Genomic DNA, 20,817 nt, shown 5'->3' on the forward strand with positions numbered 1-20,817 from the left:
CTTCCTGCTGTCTGCATCAACGTGACAGTCTGCTTTAGGGTCCGCGCTCGACGCTACAACGGACTCATAGGTGAGCGACCCTCTCTCTGTGCCCCTGGCTCCCTCTTAGCCCTGCACTGCGAAACCAACCGTCTATTTGCGCTGTGTTAATCGTTACATTAGTGAAGGTTATATACACAGCAGTGGCACTAACAAACAAACGCCAGTTTTGGTTCTAGTGTGTGTACTTAATAGTGACCAAAAACTAATTTCGCAACGTGCTATAGTACTGCGAGCATAATTATGCAACTAGTTTGTATGTGTAAAATGGTATAATGTACAATGTCTAGTCTCCTGTGTCTCTTAGGAAATAGTGATGAAAACCTCTGCCCTGGACTGGTTGTGTCCGAGACAACCCTTTTCTGTTTCCTTATCTCTGTCAGTCTTCCATATTATCACTAGTCCCTGAGGCTGGGGCAGTTGGTCCAGTATGTTAACCCAACCTGAAAAGAATGCGAGCATTCCTTTGGTGAAAGTGTCCGTTACAGAAGAAGACTCTGGCACAGCCCTGTCCTGATAGATACACTGGGGGTGGGGCTGGGACTGGGGCTAGGGTTGAGTCTGGGGCTGGGGTTGAGTCTGGGGCTGGGTTGAGTCTGGACTGGGGCTGGGGTTGAGTTTGGACTGGGGCTGGGGGTTGAGTCTGGGACTGGGGTTGGGGTTGAGTCTGGGACTGGGACTGGGGTTGAGTCTGGGCTGGGGCTGGGGTTGAGTCTGGGGCTGGGGTTGAGTCTGGGGCTGGGGATGGGGTTGAGTCTGGGGTGGGGTTGAGTCTGGGGCTGGGGGTTGAGTCTGGGACTGGGGCTGGGGTTGAGTCTGGGACTGGGGTTGAGTCTGGGACTGGGGCTGGGTTGGTCTGGGAGGGGTAGAGGCTGGGGCCAAGGTTGATGCTGGGGTGAGGTTGTTTTCTAGGTCTATGTATTTCTGTGGCCCTGGTTTATACGAACTCTGGGTACTCTCTGAAACTAAATACTGTTACCTTCCTCCCTCCTCTCTCCCTCCCTCTCTCCCTTAATTCCTCCCTCCCTCCCATAGAACTGCAGTATAACCTGACAGCCGACACACACACAAGGAGTCTTTCCCCTCCCGCTTCCATTTCCACGGCAACGGGACATCCAACGTTACGACAGGGCAAGTCAAGGCCAGACACGACCAGCTGACCTGCGTCACCCACCAGGCCTTCATGAGGGTGAGTCAGAGGTCAGGGTTTAGAATTCAAAGGTTAGGGGTCAAGAGGTCAACAGCTGTAACCACTGATAGGTGTTTCCAGGTCTTCCTTAGGAAAGAGGGTCTTCAGACCTCAATTGGACTTCCTATATAAATTCAGGAGTTAACATTTGCTTAACAAATCACAAACAAAGTTGCATGGACTCGCTCTGAGTGCAATACAAGTGGTTAACATGAATTTTGAATGACTACCCTATCTCTGTAAGGTCCCGCAATCACGTAGTGAATTTCAAGCACAGATTCAACCACAAAGACCAGGGAAGTTTTCCAATCCAAGCTCATATCAAAGTACACCGATTGGTAGATTGGTAAAAAATACATTGAATATCCCCTTGATTATGGTGCAGTTATTAATTACACTTTGTATGGTGTATCAATACACACAGTCACTACAAAGATACAGACCTCTTTCTAAACTGAGTTGCCGGAGTGAAAGAAAACTAAGGAAAACCAGGGATTTCACCATGAGGCCAATGGGGTTTATAAAACAATTATGCAGTTTAATGGCTGTGATAAGAGACTACTGAGGATGGATCGACAACATTTTAGTTACCCACAAATACTAACCTAAACATGCATTCTGTCCTGAATACAAAGTGTTTTATTTGTGGCAAATCCAACACACAACATCAGTAGGTACAACTCTCCATATTTTCAAGCATGGGGGTGGCTGCATCATGTATGGGTACCACATTCATCTGTACAAACAATAGAACGCAAGTATAAACACCATGGGACCACGCAGCCGTCATAACACTCAGGAAGGAACGCGTTCTGTCTCCTAGAGATGAACGTACTTTGGTGCGAAAAGTGCAAATCAATCCCAGAACAACAGCAATGGACCTTGTGAAGATGCTGAAGGAAACAGGTACAAAAGTATCTACTGTATATCCACAGTAAAACAAGTCTATATTGACATAACCTGAAAGGCCGCTCAGCAAGGAAGAAGCCACTGCCCCAAAACCGCCATAAAAAAGCCAGACTATGGTCTGCAACTGCACATGGGACAAAGATCGTACTTTCTGGAGAAATGTCCTCTGGTCTGATGAAACAAAATAGAACTGTTTGGCCATAATGACCATCGTTATGTTTGGAGGAAAAAGGGATGTTTGCAAGCTGAAGAACACCATCCCAACCGTGAAGCATGGGGGTGGCAGAATCACAAAAATAGATGGCATCACGAGGGAGGACAATTATGTGGATATATTGAAGCAACATCTCAAGACCTCAGTCAGGAAGTTAAAGCTTGGTCGGCAAATGGGTCTTCCAAATGGACAATGACCCCAAGCATACTTCCAAACTTGTGGCATAATGGCTTAAGGACAACAAAGTCAAGGTATTGGAGTGGCCATCACAACGCCCTGACCTCAATCCCATAAAAGATTTGCGGGCAGAACTGAAAAAGCATGTGCGAGCAAGGAGGCCTACAAACCTGACTCAGTTACACCAGCTCTGTCAGGAGGAATGGGCCAAAATTCACCCAACTTATTATGGGAAGCTTGTGGAAACGTTTGACGCAAGTTAAACAAATTAAAGGCAAATACGAATTGAGTACATGTAAACTTCTGACCCACTGGGAATGTGATGCAAGAAATAAAAGCAGAAATAAATAATTCTCTCTACTATTATTCTGACATTTCACATTGTTAAAATAAAGTGGTGATCCTAACTGACGTAAGACAGGGCATTTTTACTCAGATTATTGTCAGGAATTGTGAAAAAGTGAGTTTAAATGTATTTGGCTAAGGTGTATGTAAACTTCCGTCTTCAACTGTAAATGTCTTGGAATGGCCTAGTCAAGGCCCAGACCTCAATCCAGTTGAGAATCTGTGGTATGACTTAAAGATTACTGTACACCAGCGGAACCCATCCAACTTGAAGGAGTTGGAGCAGTTTTGCCTTGAAGAATGGACAAAAATCCCAGTGGCTAGATGTGCCAAGTTTATAGAGACATTTCCCAAGATACTTCAAATCAAATCAAATTTTATTTGTCACATACACATGGTTAGCAGATGTTAATGCGAGTGTAGCGAAATGCTTGTGCTTCTAGTTCCGACAATGCAGTAATAACCAACGAGTAATCTAACCTAACAATGCCACAACTACTACCGTATACACACAAGTGTAAAGTGATAAAGAATATGTACATAAAAATATATGAATGAGTGATGGTACAGAACGGCATAGGCAAGATGCAGTAGATGGTATAGAGTACATTATATACATATGAGATGAGTAATGTAGGGTATATAAACATAAAGTGGCATAGTTTAAAGTGGCTAGTGATACATGTATTACATAAAGATGGCAAGATGCAGTAGATGATATAGAGTACAGTGTATACATATACATATGAGATGAGTAATGTAGGGTATGTAAACATTATGTTAAGTGGCATTGTTTAAAGTGGCTAGTGATACATTTTTACATCAATTTCCATCAATTCCCATTATTAAAGCTGTAATTGCTGCAAAAGGTGGCTCTACAAAGTATTGACTTTGGGGGGGTGAATAGTTACGCACGCTCAAGTTTTCTGTTTTTTTGTCTTATTTCTTGTTTGTTTCACAAAAAAAATTATTTTGCATCCCCTCAAATTGTAGCATTGTTGTGTGTAAATCAAATGATACAGCCCCCCCCCCCCCCCCCCCCAAATCTAGGCAACAAAATAGGAATAATGCCAAGGGGGTGAATACTTTTGCAAGCCACTGTAGTAACCAAAAAAGTGTTTATATAATATATATACTGTATTTATATATATATTTGAGATTCTTCAAAGTAGCTACCCTTTGCCTTGATGACAGCCTTGCACACTCTTGGCATTTTCTCAACCAGCTTCATGAGGAATGCTTTTTCAAACGTCCCACACATGCTAAGCACTTGTTGGCTGCTTTTCTTTCACTCTGCAGTCCAACTCATCCTAAAACATCTCAATTGAGTTAGGTCGGGTGATTGTAGAGGCCAGGTCATCTGAGCAGCACTCCATCACCTTTCTTGGTCAAATAGCCCTTACACAGCCTGGAGGTGTGTTGGGTCATTGTCCTGTTGAAAAACAAATTATAGTTCAACTAAGCGCAAACCAGATGGGATGGCGTATCGCTGCAGAATGCCTTGAATTCCAAATAAATCACAGACAGTGTTACCAGCAAAGCACCCCACACCATCACACCTCCTCCTCCATGTTTCACGGTGGGAACCACACATGCGGAGATCATCCATTTATCTACTCTGCGTCTCACAAAGACACACTGGTTGGAACCAAACATCTCAAATTTGAACTCATCAGACCAATGGACAGATTTCCACCGGTCTAATGTCCATTGCTTGTGTTACTTTTTCTTTTTTTACATAGTTGAATGTGCTGACACAAAATCACACAAAGATTATCAATGGAAATCAAATTTATCAACCCATGGAGGTCTGGATTTGGAGTCACACTCAAAATTAAAGTGGAAAACCACACTACAGGCTGATCCAACTTTGATGTAATGTCCTTAAAACAAGTCAAAATGAGGCTCAGTAGTGTGTGTGGCCTCCACGTGCCTGTATGACCTCCCTACAATGCCTGGGCATGCTCCTGATGAGGTGGGGATGGTCTCCTGAGGGATCTCCTCCCAGACCTGGACTAAAGCATCCGCCAACTCCTGGACAGTCTGTGGTGCAACGTGGCGTTGGTGGATGGAGCGAGACATGATGTCCCAGATGTGCTCAATTGGATTCAGGTCGGGAACGGCGGGCCAGTCCATAGCATCAATGCCTTCCTCTTGCAGGAACTGCTGACACACTCCAGCCACATGAGGTCTAGCATTGTCTTGCATTAGGAGGAACCCAGGGCCAACCACACCAATATGGGCTCACAAGGGGTCTGAGGATCTCATCTCGGTACCTAATGGCAGTCAGCTACCTCTGACGAGCACATGGAGGGCTGTGCGGCCCCCCAAAGAAATGCCACCCCACACCATGACTGACCCACCGCCAAACCGGTCGTGCTGGAGGATGTTGCAGGCAGCAGAACGTTCTCCACCGCGTCTCCAGACTCTGTCACGTCTGTCACATGTGCTCAGTGTGAACCTGCTTTCATCTGTGAAGAGCACAGGGCGCCAGTGGCGAATTTGCCAATCTTGGTGTTCTCTGGCAAATGCCAAACGTCCTGCACGGTGTTGGGCTGTAAGCACAACCCCCACCTGTGGACGTCGGGCCCTCATACCACCCTCATGGAGTCTGTTTCTGACCATTTGGCAGACACATGCACATTTGTGGCCTGCTGGAGGTCATTTTGCAGGGCTCTGGCAGTGCTCCTCCTGCTCCTCCTTGCACAAAGGCGGAGGTAGCGGTCCTGCTGCTGGGTTGTTGCCCTCCTACGGCCTCCTCCACGTCTCCTGATGTACTGGCCTGTCTCTCTGGTAACGCCTCCATGCTCTGGACACTACGCTGACAGACACAGCAAACCTTCTTGCCACAGCTCGCATTGATGTGCCATCCTGGATGAGCTGCACTACCTGAGCCACTTGTGTGGGTTGTAGACTCCGTCTCATGCTACCACTAGAGTGAAAGCACCGCCAGCATTCAAAAGTGACCAAAACATCAGCCAGGAAACATAGGAACTGAGAAGTGGTCTGTGGTCACCACCTGCAGAACCACTCCTTTATTGGGGGTTCTTGCTAATTGCCTATAATTTCCACCTGTTGTCTATTCCATTGCACAACAGCATGTGAAATGTATTGTCAATCAGTGTTGCTTCCTAAGTGACAGTTTGATTCACAGGAAGTGGGATTGACTTGGAGTTACATTGTGTTGTTTAAGTGTTCCCTTTATTTTTTTGAGCAGTGTATATACTTGTGTATTGATTTTAAGAAAGGCATTGATGTTTATGGTTAAGTACACATTGGAGCAATGACAGTCATTGATTGATTGTTTTTTATAAGATAAGTTTAATGCTAGCTAGCAACTTACCTTAGCTTACTGCATTCGCTAACAGGCAGGCTCCTCGTGGAGTGCAATGTAATCAATGCAAGATTGGATCCCCCGAGCTGACAAGGTTAAAAATCTGTTGTTCTGCCTCGTTTCTAGGCCGTCATTGAAAATAAGAATGTGTTCTTAACTGACTTGCCTATTTAAATAAAGATTAAATAAAGGTGTAAAAAAATATATAAAAAAATAAATAATAATAATCGGCAAATCGGCGCCCAAAAATACCAATTTCCGATTGTTATGAAAACTTGAAATCGGCCCCGATTAATCGGCCATTCCGATTAATCGGTCGACCTCTAGTTGAGATGTGGAGTAGTGTCTAGTAGGGAGGATTTAGTGTGTGTGTAGGATTAGGGAAAGGGGGATACCTAGTCAGTTGTACAACTGAATGCATTCAACTGAAATGTGTCTTCCACATTTAACCCAACCCCTCTGAACAGAGAGGTGCGGGGGGCTGCCTTAATCGACATCCACGTCATCGGCGCCCAGGGAACAGTGGGTTAACTGCCGTGCTCAAGGGGAGAACAACATATTTTTACATAGTCAGCTCCTACCCGCCAGACTACCTGCTGCCCCAGTGTGCATGCGTGCATGTGTGTGTGTAATGTTCCAGGTGTTTGGTGGGGCCCCTCCTGACTCTTCCCTCATTCTCTCTTCTAATCAGGGCCATCTAAGTTAGCTCATGTTTAAACCCACTCACTAATTAATGGATGACTCTCAAGTCTCTCTTTGAGCTGAACCATACTGGCTTTTTCTTATTAATAGCTAGAGATGGAGTTATTGGAGACCATAAACCAGTGTCATTATCTGTCAGAGGAAATCAAAATGTGTGTGTGTGAGTGTTTGTGTAACTATACATTTGATGTATTTTTAAAGTTTAATTAATGGGTCATGGCAGTAATGAATGTTATAAACAGCAGATGTGGCAGTAGGATAGTACAGGGGACTGGTAGGGGAATGTGACTATGACTGAGGTCACATAGGGATATAGTGAGACTAATACGGCAGCAGGTAGCCTAGTGGTTAGAGCGTTGGGCCAGTAACTGAAAGGTTGCTGGATTGAATCCCTGAGCTGACAAGGTAAAAATGGGTCATTCTGCCCCTGAACAAGGCAGTTAACCCACTGTTCCCCGGTAGGTTGTCATTGTAAATAAGAATTTGTTCTTAACTGACTTGCCTAGTTACATAAAAATACTATCTCAGGGGCTTTTGCATTGTCTTTTCTGTCTTACTCTCACACATCCCCCTCATACTTTATGCATCTTAAAGGTTTGATATAGAGTAATTCTTATGTAATGGTTAGATGTGTTTTAGGTTTATTTTGCCACTCAAATACTGTACAGTACACATGAGTCAGTATGTATGATCAGCGCTGTGTTGCCAAGCTCCTGTATGTTAATGAATGGGCTCTGGTGAGTGGTTTTACATTGAGAGAGAACACCACCATACAGTTACTCAGTTTGTGGTTAAACTAAACCTCTTAGAGTGGAGAAAGCTGTGCATGCATGGCTAATGAAACACTGGTTTCTAGCTACTATGTCTGCTCACTGATAAAAGAAGAGAGGGTGGGACATAAGAGCCATTCAAGTGTCTTGTTCTATAGATACCATGCTTTATTTGACAGTGTATTCAATAATTCAGTCGTGGAAATGTTTAGCAGTTCTCTTTCTGTTTCATAACATTCTAACTTAGCAGCAATTAGCAACAATTTAGCAGCAACAGCTAAAAATATATATTTTTTGTCTTGAATAAAAACTGTATCTCAGAATGTCCCTTGAGCTAAAGGCAGGTGTGGGAGAGGAGAGCAGAGGCTCCTTGGGACATCTGCAGTGGGACATCTGCAGCTCTTTCAGTGGGACAGACAGCACATGACACTGTAACATTGTGCCAGAGCACAGACAGGCCCCCACAATAACTTACACAAGAACAGTCAATTAGCACAGTCAAGCCAGAAGCTCCCCTCTATGTTGTATGTACAGTAAATGAAAGCTTCCATTCTCTGTATCTCTTTCCTTTTTAGAAAGATGTTCGGGATATCTTCACGCCCATCCATTTTGAGGCGACGTACGCCCTCAAACAGCACACTGTCCGTCACCGGGCATCCAGAATATTCCCAGCCCTGAAACCCATCCTGCAGCAGAGAGGGGGGCACAGCAACCTGGTAGCCAATAAGGTGAGTCTCTTACATCTATCCACTCATATTGCATGGTTAGGAGAATAGGACCAATTCTTTTAGACACAAATTCAGCTTAGTCCTGGAATTAAAAATCATACTCAGTGGGAATTTCCCTGCATTGAAATTGCTCTTTAGTCCGGGTACTAGGCTTAATCTATGTCCGGGGAACCGATGCTACACTCTTAGAAAAAAACTAGCTATGTAGAACCTAAAAGATTCCAGGTTAAATCCTTTTGGGTTCCTTGAAGAATCCTTTCTACAGAGTGTGTTATATGGAACCCAAAAAGGTTCTACCTGGAACCAAAAAGGGTTCTCCTATGGGGACAGCCGAAGAATCCTTTTGGAACCCTTTTTTCTAAGAGTGTAGAGTTCTCCACTTACATCCATGTATGGTAGTTACTGTATATTAGAGGATACATTACTGTATTTTCAGTGAACGCATCATCATCATCTAACAGTAACCTTCCTTCTCCAGACTGAGTTTGCTCGGTACTGTTCATTGGCCAACTGTTCAACCAATCTGCAGGTCTCTGCATACCTGGTCTTACCACAGTAAGTAGCATTTAGCATAAATATTCAGAATATGTTGGTGTTTTCTTTGTAATACAATCTTTTGTCTTGAAGCTTTTACTTTCTATTTCTTATCTCTTCTGTGGACAAAACTGAGCTATTGAAGGTTTACTTTACAAATTCATTACAGCATCCCGAAACAAATAATATTTCTGTGGAAAACAACCTTTGTAGGATTAGATCAGGTGTTGACTGTAGTGCCCATGATGTCAATACTCTCCAGTTCACTTCATTAAGGGGGGATTGTTGTACATGTTTACTCATGGTCACATTTCCAAAGCCAGGAAATCTACAGGACTGCATAACAGGTCCATTCTGATGTTTCCGTGACTGTGACTGTTTAGTCTGCTCTCCTCTGAAACCATGATTCTGGCACTTTATGGAAAGTTGTATGATTTAAGTCTATCAAAATATGAAATAAGATGTTATTTTTTTGTATGACTAAAGTCAATTCAAGTAAACCACACCGATGGATGGGATTCATTGGGGTTATAGCACAGATGTGCTGTAGTCACAGGTACAGTACCAGTCAAAAGTTTGGACACACCTACTTATTCACCTACAATGAGTAGGTGTGTCCAAACTTTTGACTGGTACTGTATGGGGCGACAGCCTTCCAGTTTTATACATAGGGCCCTATTCAATCCAGCCCCTAAAACTGTTAATCTTGCAGGAAACACAACAACATACAGTACTTTGCATTGGGTAATGGGAAGACCATCATGTTGAACACAACCCTGGTGAACGCTGGAGATGATGCCTTCCTCCCCAGGCTCCAGTTACGCTTCCCCTCCAACCTGCACTACATCAAAGTCCTTGATGCAGTACGTGTTTGATTGATTTATTGATTACTCAAAGTAGCAGTTATTACATTTCTCACATAATCACCAATGTAATTTAGACGATGTGGCAGTGCAATTCAAAGAAACACACAAAATCATGTGAATCTATGAATCAAGTGAATCTATGCGCTCTTGGATTGTAATAAATTACACAACACTCCCATTATCTGTTATTATTTTCAGGAGGAGAAGTATGTGAGCTGTGACATTTCAGAGGAGAACAAGACAATAGTAGGAATGGACTGTAGTGTTGGGAACCTGTACTTCAGCTCTGGAGCCAAGGTACTGTAGGCACAACACTCAAACTTACTCCAACCTTACTCTAATGTTACTCTAGCCTTATCCCAACCTTACTCTACTGTTACTCCAACCTTACTCTAATTTTACTCCAGCCTTACTCTGTTACTTCAGCCTTACTCTATCACTCCAGCCTTACTCTACTGTTACTCCAGCCTTACTCGAATGTTACTCCAACCTTACTCGAATGTTACTCCAACATTGCTTTAATGTTACTCCAGCCATACTATAATGTTACTCCAGCCTTGCTCTAATGTTACTCCAGCCTTACTCTGATGGTACTCCAGCCTTACTCTGATGGTACTCCAGCCTTACTCTGATGTTACTCCAGCCTTACTCTAATGTTACTCCAGCCTTGCTCTAATGTTACTCCAGCCTTACTCTAATGGTACTCCAGCCTTACTCCGATGTTACTCCAGCCTTACTCTAGTGTTACTCCAGCCTTACTCGGATGTTACTCCTGCCTTACTCTAATGTTACTCCAACCTTACTCTAATTTTACTCCAGTCGTACTCTGTTACTTCAGCCTTACTCTACTGTTACTCCAACCTTACTCTAATTTTACTCCACCCTTACTCTGTTACTTCAGCCTTACTCTGTCACTCCAGCCTTACTCTACTGTTACTCCGACCTTACTCTGTTACTCCAACCTTACTCTTATGTTACTCCAACCGTACTCTAATGTTACTCCACCCTTACTCCAATGTTACTCCAGCTGTGCTCTAATGTTACTCCAACCTTTGTCTGTCACCCCGGCCTTACTCTAATGTTACTCCGGCATTACTCTAATGTTACTCCAACCGTACTCTAATGTTACTCCGGCATTACTCTAATGTTACTCCAACCGTACTTAATGTTACTCCAACCGTACTCTAATTTTACTTCAGCCGTACTCTGTTAATTCAGCCTTACTCTGTCACTCCAGCCTTACTCTACTGTTACTCCAGCCTTACTCTGTTACTCCAGCCTTACTCTGTTACTCCAGCCTTACTCTATTGTTACTCCAACCTTACTCGGTTGCTCCAGCCTTATTCTACTGTTACTCCAACCGTACTCTGTTACTCCGACCTTACTCTAATGTTACTCCAACCTTACTCTGTCACTCCAGCCGTACTCTATTGTTACTACGACCTTACTCTAATGTTACTCCAGCCGTACTCTAATGTTACTCCAACCTTGATCTACTGTTACTCCAGCCTTACTATAATGCTACTCTACCATTATTCCAACCTTACTCTGTTACTTTAATATTACTCCAAGGTTACTTTACTTCCATGTTACTCCAATTTTACTCTATTAATCTGGGTCTGGATACTTTCACTGGATACTTTAACTAATTACCCCACTGGGCACAGACATAAATTCAACGTCATGGTTGGGTAGGTTACTTTCTTAATGTAATCCATTACAGTTACTAGTTACCTGTCTAAAATTGTAACAAGTAACATAACTTTTGGATTACACAAACTCAGTAACGTAATCTGATTACTTTTAGTTACTTTTGGATTACCTTCCCTTAAAATGCATTAGAAGAAGACAAAAAGGACCCATCAAATGCATTTAGTGTGTCATCATAGTGGTCTCTCGATCAGGAGCAATTTTTTTTTTAATTACACCTTTTTAAAATCTGAATTGAATGTCATTGAGAAAAACAGAAAGGTGTCTTAATGTATTTTTTTCCAAACATCCTTTCTGAATTTAAAAGTAATCCAAGAAGCAATCAACTCGTTTTTCTAAAGTATCTGTAATCTGATTACAATATTTTTGCTGGTAATGTAACTAACTGATTACAGTTTTTTTTAATTACATCAGATTGCCCTGTTCAATGTCTATTCCTTGTTGGTTCAACGTAATTTTACTGAAATGGCGTGAAAACAATGTTGATTCAACCAGTGTGTGCCCAGTGGGTATCCAGACCCATATCTTCTGTTTGCTGCCAATGCTGCTGCTCTTTTAAAGGCAACGTTTTATAAACTGCTGTTTAAGAGGGTAATATCTTACTTGCTATCTAATCAGAATTTCTGTATTTTCTGCAGGTGAACATCAGCTTTCTGTTGGATGTAAACCAGAGTAGCAGTGCTGGTGACATTAGCATATCCATCAACACTAGTGGGTAAGTACAGACCCATAAAAGAAAGATAGATACCCACACACTGGATGCGCCTGCAGTGTTATTGAGTGCAATGTTTTGACCCTAGGTCTTTGTCATAATCTTTCTTTTGACTTTTGTTTACACTACTTCTGACCTTAGCACAGATCCCCTAACCCACGAACGCAATCTTTCTCCAAAATACATGAAATAATCGAATGGCATGTTTTTTAAACTGACGTCCTGTTACACTGTCGGTGACGTCTTGCTACTGGCCAGCCTTATCAAACCAAACAGACGGATCGTAAAACAGCCCAATGAGACACTGGGTGGACAAAACATTAGGAACACCTGTTCTTTCCATTACATAGACTGACCAGATGAATCCAGGTGAAAGCTATGCCTTTGAATGAGGTATGGTAGTAGGTGCCACTGGGTTTTTCACGCTCAACAGTTTCCTGTGTGCATCAAGAATGGTCCACCACCCAAAGGACATTCAACCAATTTCAGCAAAAAAAATTGTACACTCAGTGTATGTGTTTGTTCTGTTGCTAGGGGAACAGGAAACACGGTCCCAGTGACCTGAATTATTCAAATCAGAGGGTGCTGCAGGTTCCCTCTCTTGGTTTCCTCCTGTAGTTGTTACATAGTTGTGTAGGCGGCCCCTGTTTTGTTGTTTGGGTAAAGAAAAGCTTTGGAATGTTTAAAAGTTTCAGAACACTCTAAAACACCCCATGTTCATATCTGGTAACACTTAACTGGAGACATTCCTTGCTCCGAGTTTTGTTCAGAGAATGGCACATTTTTCTAACAGCTGAAACAGCTTTTTCCTGCAATCTAGAGCCATGATCGTTATGCCTAGTTCTATGTAAAAAATATGTATATTTTTTCTGCATAGGTTATCGAAGCATACTTCTTTCCCTGTTCAATTGTAATTTTAATTAATGAGGCACATTGAATATTTAAGAACCTTTATGCCGTAGGGGTTTAGTACAACTGCTACATTGGTACATAGTATCATAACCCAATCATTAATAAAGCAATTGTTTTCTTTTCTAAAGTCTTGCCAGCAGGCATGTCAGCTAAGATAGACTAGCTACTCTAACTTGATTGGTAGCTAGTTATGAGGTTGGGACATTTTTGTTTTATTATTTATTTATTCATCAAGAAGGACTCAATAGGCTACATAGCTTGATCAAATTAATTTACAAACACCTCCTGCGAGTCCTGCCCATCACCGGCAGCTAAAATCAAATCAAACGCTGTGTGTGACTCTCTCTCTCCTCCTCCACTAGCATCGATAGTGCACCTTGGAAGGAACCACTTACTGGGGGGGGGGTACTCTTTGCCTGGTCCAGTCAGTGTGCCCCTTCCACAAAATACCACTGACAAATCCTTTTAGAAATAATTATGAAGCTTAGTCATTACTTTAACATCTGAACATTTTAAAAACAGGACAAATCTGAGGGGGTACGTGTCCTTGTGCCCGTATGGGCATGACACCTCTGAAAACCATCTTCAAGTGTCATGTAATGCGTGAAGGTATGCTTTGGCCTCACTCTGAGAAACACTAGGAATGTGAAGTTCTGCAACATTTGATGTTTGGAAAGTCTTTGGCTTTGAGTTGAATTCCTACAACAGTATAATGGCATTGGTGCTTAAATGTGCTTAAATGTTTTGTTTTCAATATATCAAATTGATTAATATGAAATGGAATCCAAATAGATAATTTCTTGTTTTTTCTGACATTGTCTTTTCCAGAGACAATTATGAAAATGAGGATCTTCTGCATGACAACTCAGCCACTCTGATGTTACCGTTGAGATATGGCGTGGATGTAAGCGTCCATGGGTAAGACATTTATTTACAGTAACAAAGACAGTTCCTCGCTCTTCATTGACAGTATATATAAACATTTCTTATTGTACTTCATAAGCTAATTACTGATCTCCCTTGCAGGTTTGTTACTCCAACATCCTTTGTATTTGGTGACCAGGAGCCTACTCCAGTTGATTGCTACACAGAGACATTCAACTACACTTACAAGGTATATACCATAGGGATACAATTTAGCATTGTTTTCTAACAGAAACTGATGTGATCATTACAGCCTAGTTGGAGTATTTGAATGACTGCCTGAGTTTATACTGACATATTGTATCGGTGTGCCTTGACAGGTTGTCAATATCGGTCCAAGCAAATCTCTCAACACGGAAGTTGAGATTGATATTCCCAAGATACTATCACCATATCCATACAGATTACTCCACATTGCAGATTTTCAGGTAAGTGTGTGATTGATTGATGAAAAATACCACCCTTAGCTGTGGTATATTGGCCATATACCACAAACCCCTAAGGTGCCTTATTGCTATTATAAACTGGTTACCAACGTAATTAGACCGTTAAATAGTACATTTCTGTCATACCAATAGTATACAGTCTATTATAAACTGGGTGGTTCGAGCCCTGAATGCGGATTGGCTGACAGCCATGGTTGGCTGACAGCCATGGTATATCAGACCGTATACCACGGGTATGACAAAACACTTATTTTTACTGCTCTAATTACGTTGGTAAACAGTTTATAATAGCAATAAGGCACCTCTGGGGTTTGTGATATATGGCCAATATACCACACCCCTTCGGGCCATATTGCTTAAATATACCACAGCTTTCAGCTAATCAGCATTCAGGGCTCGAACCACCCAGTTTATAATCACCAATATCTAACTTATTTTCTTTCCTCCTCTGTTAGACCTCTCTTGGAGAATGCTCCATTAAAAACAGCTCCATCACAGTAGAAGATGATTGTGAGGTGCCACAGTCCTCTTTAATCAAGGAACTGGTCTTCTTCTTCTCCAAAACCAGCAAACGCAAAATGGTAGATACCTCCCTCTCCTACTCCTATAATGTATGTAGCAGTGTTGGGGTCAATTCCATATTGATACAGTCAATTCAGGAAGTAAATTAATTGGAATTCTAATTTTCCTCTCATCTTATAAATGAGGAGCATTTACATTTTTGTTTACTTCCTGAGTTTAAATGGAATTGGCCCTATCCTCATTGTGTAGCAGTGCTGTATTCCACTGATGTTGATGTTTTAAAATGAAATCACAATAGTGTTGTTTCTCTCCATAGTTCTGTGCTCACGGAGACGACCTGTGCCTGACTCTGGTGTGTAGACTAGGAGACATGGACATTGGGAAAGAAGCCACCATTCAGATGGAAGTGAAGCTCAACCCCACCGTTCTACAGCTCACACCGGTAAACACTTCACTAATGCTACACTTTCAAATCTCTTAAAATGGCAACACGAATCATCCTTTCTTCATTGAGGATATTAAAGTGTTCTAATGTAATCAAATCAAATCTTACCCTCCCTCTCCTCAGGGTCGTCATGGAGTGATGCTGATAGAGAGTACTGGCATCATCACATCACCAAGGGAGGACCCTCACACCATCCTATTACAGCAGACCCCTATCGCTCAGGTAAGAAATGATAGGCCTATACAGTAGTGATACATTGGCCTTATGCAGTAATCTTTTGGAGGATAGCATGTCACTGTTCCACAATGGAGATCACTCAAGTCCATGTCAAGTCCAAGTTCATGCACTTGACACATTTATGAAATAGTTTATTCTAGTTACTAAAATAGCTTATTCCAGTAAAAACTCTTATATGCGCTTGGATTGATGAGGAATTGAAAAATTGTATGGTTGAGAGGGATGAGGCAAAAGGTTTGGCAAATAAATTGGCAGCACAACCGATTGGCAAACATACTGCAAATTGAGAAATCATGTGACTAAACTGAATAAAAAGAAGAAACTACACTATGACACAAAGATAAATGATATAAAGAACGATAGTAAAAACATGACATGCCAGCAACAAACGCTGACACTACACATCCAAGTATATCTAACCAAATTATGAAAGACAAGCATTGTAATTTTGATTTCCGTAAAGTGAGTGAAAAAAATATTGTTTTCTATCAACAATGACAAGCCACCGGGGTCTGACAACTTGGATGGGAAATTACTGAGGATAATAGCGGACGATATTGCCACTCCTATTTGCCATATCTTGAATTTAAGCCTACAATTTAAGCCTACTAGAAAGTGTGTGTCCTCAAGCCTGGAGGGAAGCAAAAGTCATTCCGCTACCTAAGAATAGTAAAGCCCCCTTTACTGGCTCAAATAGCTAACCAATCAGCTTTGAGTAAAGCCAGTGTGTATATGTATGCGGATGACTCAACACTGTACACGTCAGCTACTACAGTGACTGGAATGACTGCAGCACTTAACAAAGAGCTGCAGTAAGTTTCAGAATGGCTGACAAGGAATAAGTTAGTCCTATATAACTAAAAGCATTGTATTTGCGACAAATCATTCACTAAACCCTAAACCTCAACTAAATCTTGTAATGAATAATGTGGAAATTGAGCAAGTTGAGGTGACTAAACTGCTTGGAGTAACCCTGGATTGTAAACTGTCATGGTCAAAACGTATTGAAACAACAGTAGCTAGGATGGGGGGAAGTCTGTCCATAATAAAGCGCTGCTCTGCCTTCTTAATAACACTATCAACAAGGCAGGTCCTACAGGCCCGAGTTTTGTCGCACCTGGACTACTGTTCAGTCGTGTGGTCAGGTGCCACAAAGAGGGACTTAGGAAAATTTCAATTGGCTCAGAACAGGGCAGTATGGCTGGCCCTTGGATGTACACAGAGAGCTAACATGAATTATATGCATGCCAATCTATCCTGGCTCAAATTGGAGGAGATTGACTTCATCACTACTTGTATTTGTGAGAGGTATTGACATCCATGCATACCCCTCAAGACATGCCACCAGAGGTCTCTTCACAGTCCCCAAGTCCAGAACAGACTATGGGAGGCGCACAGTACTATATAGAGATCTATTCCACATCAAGTAACTCATGCAAGCAGTAAATGAGTTGATTTAAAAAAAAAAACAGATAAAAATACATCTTATGGAACAGCGGGGACTGTGAAGCAACACAACACAGGCACAAGTATACAAACACACAATAACATACACACTATACACACACACATAGATTTTGTGTTGTAGATATGTGGTTAGGGTTAGTAGTGGCCTGAGCGCACACACTTAATGTGTTGTGAATGTATTGTAATGTTTTTCAAATGGTATAACTGCCTTCATTTTGCTGGACCCCAGGAAGAGAAGCTGCTACCTTGGCAGAAGTTAATGGGGATCCATAATAAATACAAATACAAATGTCCTGGTAGGGCTAAGAAGTGTCAGGAAATTGCCTATGCAACCTCCGAGTGCCTTACTATTATAAAACGCTGGAATGTACAGTGTCCATGTTAGGACAGCGGTGGAAATGACAGGACATTTGCAACCTTGTCTGATGTTCCAGGTCATAGATGTACAATGTAACACTAGTGCACTGAAATAAACGTTTTATTTAATTCTGATGTTCCAGGTTGTGTTGGAGGCCCACTTCAACCAGAAGCCTCAGGCAGCAGTGGAGGGGTTCATCATTGTAGGGAGTCTACTGGTGGGACTCCTGATCTTGGCCCTGCTCATCTTCGCCCTCTGGAAGGTCAGTACGACACCTTCAGCTTTTACACTACACACAAAACAGCATACAAACACACTGCATTCTTTTCCCTCTCCTTCTTATCTGAAACGGAACCTTGTTCTTTCATTCCCAGGCTGGTTTCTTCAAGAGGCAGTTTAAGAAGGAGATCAGGAGGGATAGCTGGGACTATGTACCAAAGAGTGAGAAGACTGAGAGTATATCCTAAGAGTGTACTAATACAGAATGGTTCTATACATCAAGATGAACTAACTGCTGGGGAACAGCTTCTCTACTAAAAGGCCCATTTTGATTGAGATCATCCAAACCCAAGGGAAAGAACTGCAGGACAATTCAAACATTTGTGGCTCAGAATCTAGGAATCAACAAAATGTTGTAATTTCTCTAAAACATGCAAGAGGAAAAACTTAAACTTTGTTGTCAGTGGGACAAATTTATTGCACTTTACCTCTGGGCTTGGTGCAGTGAGACTATAAAACATTGGACTGCGTACGTGGAATGTACATTAGAACATAGGCTATGTGACCTCACAAGAACAGGCCTATCATTCCTGTTTTTATTCCCCACCAAGAACTCAGGATATGAAGCGGAACATTCCATGGTCTTGTTCAGTAGGCATGAAACAGAAGAAAACGCTCCAAAACAGAGTGTGAAACAGGGAGGTACTTTCTGTGCCTGTCCATTAATTAAGAACCGCTCATTTTGCGTAGCAAAACATTCTCACATACCTGACTACTTGGATTCTGTCGCACATTGATTGTGTCTGCTGTACAAAAGAATGTATGAATGCACTGCTGAAGCTTTTCTCTATGGATAGGAAGTATATTTGTATATAATGATATATACACATCTATATGCCAAATCTATCCTCATTAGGTGTGTATATACTGTGTATATAGATATATACATATATATATATTTCTTTATCACTCTTTTTAAACAACATTTCCTTTTGTATCTTCATGCTATGGGTAGGGAGGGGAAACAGCCTCAAACTGTCACACATTTATTGTGAAACTAGTGTCACTATTGAGAAACCATCAGATTGAAAGAAGGAACATTTGTTCTGGTTGATCTGTGAGACCCAGCGAGAGCCTCTGCCGAGCCGTACAGCCTAAACCCATGTTTCATAGAAATGAATAGGAGCATCTCACACTCTGCAAAAGTTACGTGCCCAGTGTTATTTTATTTATTTTATTTCACCTTTATTTAACCAGGTAGGCTAGTTGAGAACAAGTTCTCATTTGCAACTGCGACCTGGCCAAGATAAAGCAAAGCAGTGTGACACAGACAACAACACAGAGTTACACAGTGTAGCAGACCGGTAACACCAGTACCTGCACCCTGCATAGGTTTTTATTCTTCAATTTGTATTTTTGCTCACCAGCTTATGGAGTGAATGGGACAGAAGGTTTAATGGTTATAATGTAGAACTGAAAGTAACAGAAGGATGAGGAGGTCAGGGAAGTGTCATCAGTGAAAAAAGGCATCTGTTCACTGACTCACTCACTGAATGACACATGCCACTCCTCAAGGGGACAGCACCCTGTGTGTGTGTGTGTGTGTGCATACGTGCGTTTGCGTGTATGCATTTTAATGTGTGCGTACGACAGCAACTCATACACCAGCAACTCCTACACCATGGCAGCAGAAGTTTCCAACACAGTCAGAAATGAAAAATGAAAGAGCTTGTTCTTCAGAAATGACTCAAACGTTCCTCAAATGGAACACACGGAACACTGGCCTTACCTTTTGGAACATTTTCATCCCTTTGGATTTGTGTTGGAATCTTTGGATTCAATGGATTCTGTGTTCTTACTGTAGCTGTAAGGGATTGGAACATTCAGGTTTTGGAGAGATGGTAGGCTATGATGATGGTGATGTATGCGGAAGAGGAACATGTTTTTACTGCTTGACATTTCAGGGAGTCAACCTTTCATGACCAAAAATAAAGGGGGCACATTCCACATTTCTATAAATTGAAATCATTTTTAATAAATAAGTGTGTGGCGTGTAAAAATGGATAGATAACATTTCGTTTGTCAACACATTTCACTTTGGTCTGATAATTTATGTAATTGTGCACTGGAATGTATTATTATGTTTTCTTTGCTTTAATATAAATCAACTTTTTCTATTTAATGTGCCTGTCTGTCCTCCATTTGGTTATTTGACGTCTAACATTCAAAGATATACAGTAGTAAAGCCTGTAGGTGACATTCAGTGATAGTGCAAACTGAGGTTGTGCTACATACATAGTTTTAGGTTGTGTGTAAAAGCTCCTCTCTTGTAGATAGTTTAAACTGTAGACAGTCTATACACTGAAGACAGTTTCTTGTAAAGCACAGTAGGAAAGACTGTATGTTACATTCTGTGGCAATGCCAGTGGAGGTTGGTATGTGTATAGACTCATCCACCCTTTAGACAGCTTTAAAAGGTATCGATTCCGCTCTACATACAGTGTTAAATGCAGCTGCACTTGATGTGTGCCTCCTCTGCCTCCTCGATGTCCACTCCAAACAGGGTCAGGAGTTGAGGATGTAACCTGGTGGTGAAACAAACAGGGTCAGGAGTTGAGGATGTAACCTGGTGGTAAAACAAACAGGGTCAGTGACCCGTTTGTTTTACCACCAGCGTTACATCCTCAACTCCTGACCCTGTTTGTTTTACCACCAGGTTACATCCTCAACTCCTGACCTGTTTGTTTTACCACCAGGTTACATCCTAACTCCTGACCCTGTTTGTTTTACCACCAGGTTACATCCTCAACTCCTGACCCTGTTTGTTTCACCACCAGGTTACATCCTCAACTCCTGACCTGTTTGTTTTACCACCAGGTTACATCCTCAACTCCTGACCCTGTTTTGTTTACACCAGGTTACATCCTCAACTCCTGACCCTGTTTGTTTTACCACCAGGTACATCCTCAACTCCTGACCCTGTTTGTTTTACACCCAGGTTACATCCTCAACTCCTGACCCTGTTTGTTTTACCACCAGGTTACATCCTCAACTCCTG

General features: G+C 42.0%; 2 protein-coding genes across 2 annotated transcripts in view; one reads left to right on the forward strand and one right to left on the reverse strand.

Moving 5' to 3' along the window:
* Nucleotides 1–19,941, forward strand: part of LOC112069130 (integrin alpha-4) — a 40,340-nt gene extending 20,399 nt beyond the window's left edge. The window contains 16 exon segments of the mRNA XM_070438421.1: nucleotides 1–70; nucleotides 1,075–1,101; nucleotides 1,104–1,228; nucleotides 8,255–8,407; nucleotides 8,886–8,962; nucleotides 9,654–9,804; nucleotides 10,006–10,104; nucleotides 12,156–12,232; nucleotides 13,970–14,059; nucleotides 14,168–14,255; nucleotides 14,386–14,493; nucleotides 14,967–15,092; nucleotides 15,350–15,475; nucleotides 15,602–15,700; nucleotides 17,683–17,802; nucleotides 17,915–19,941. The exon segment at nucleotides 1–70 is cut by the window's left edge and continues 30 nt beyond it. Coding sequence (XP_070294522.1) covers nucleotides 1–70; nucleotides 1,075–1,101; nucleotides 1,104–1,228; nucleotides 8,255–8,407; nucleotides 8,886–8,962; nucleotides 9,654–9,804; nucleotides 10,006–10,104; nucleotides 12,156–12,232; nucleotides 13,970–14,059; nucleotides 14,168–14,255; nucleotides 14,386–14,493; nucleotides 14,967–15,092; nucleotides 15,350–15,475; nucleotides 15,602–15,700; nucleotides 17,683–17,802; nucleotides 17,915–18,007 — 1,629 coding nt within the window. The 3' untranslated portion in view covers nucleotides 18,008–19,941.
* Nucleotides 19,942–20,256: 315 nt separating this feature from the next.
* The window catches only part of LOC112069125 (ceramide kinase-like protein), a 103,998-nt gene continuing 103,437 nt past the window's right edge, over nucleotides 20,257–20,817 (reverse strand). The window contains exon 13 of the mRNA XM_070438422.1: nucleotides 20,257–20,344. Coding sequence (XP_070294523.1) covers nucleotides 20,263–20,344 — 82 coding nt within the window. The 3' untranslated portion in view covers nucleotides 20,257–20,262. The remainder of the gene's footprint in view (nucleotides 20,345–20,817) is intronic.

The sequence above is a fragment of the Salvelinus sp. IW2-2015 genome, unplaced genomic scaffold (genome assembly GCF_002910315.2).
Source record: "Salvelinus sp. IW2-2015 unplaced genomic scaffold, ASM291031v2 Un_scaffold912, whole genome shotgun sequence".
NCBI lineage: Eukaryota > Metazoa > Chordata > Actinopteri > Salmoniformes > Salmonidae > Salvelinus > Salvelinus sp. IW2-2015.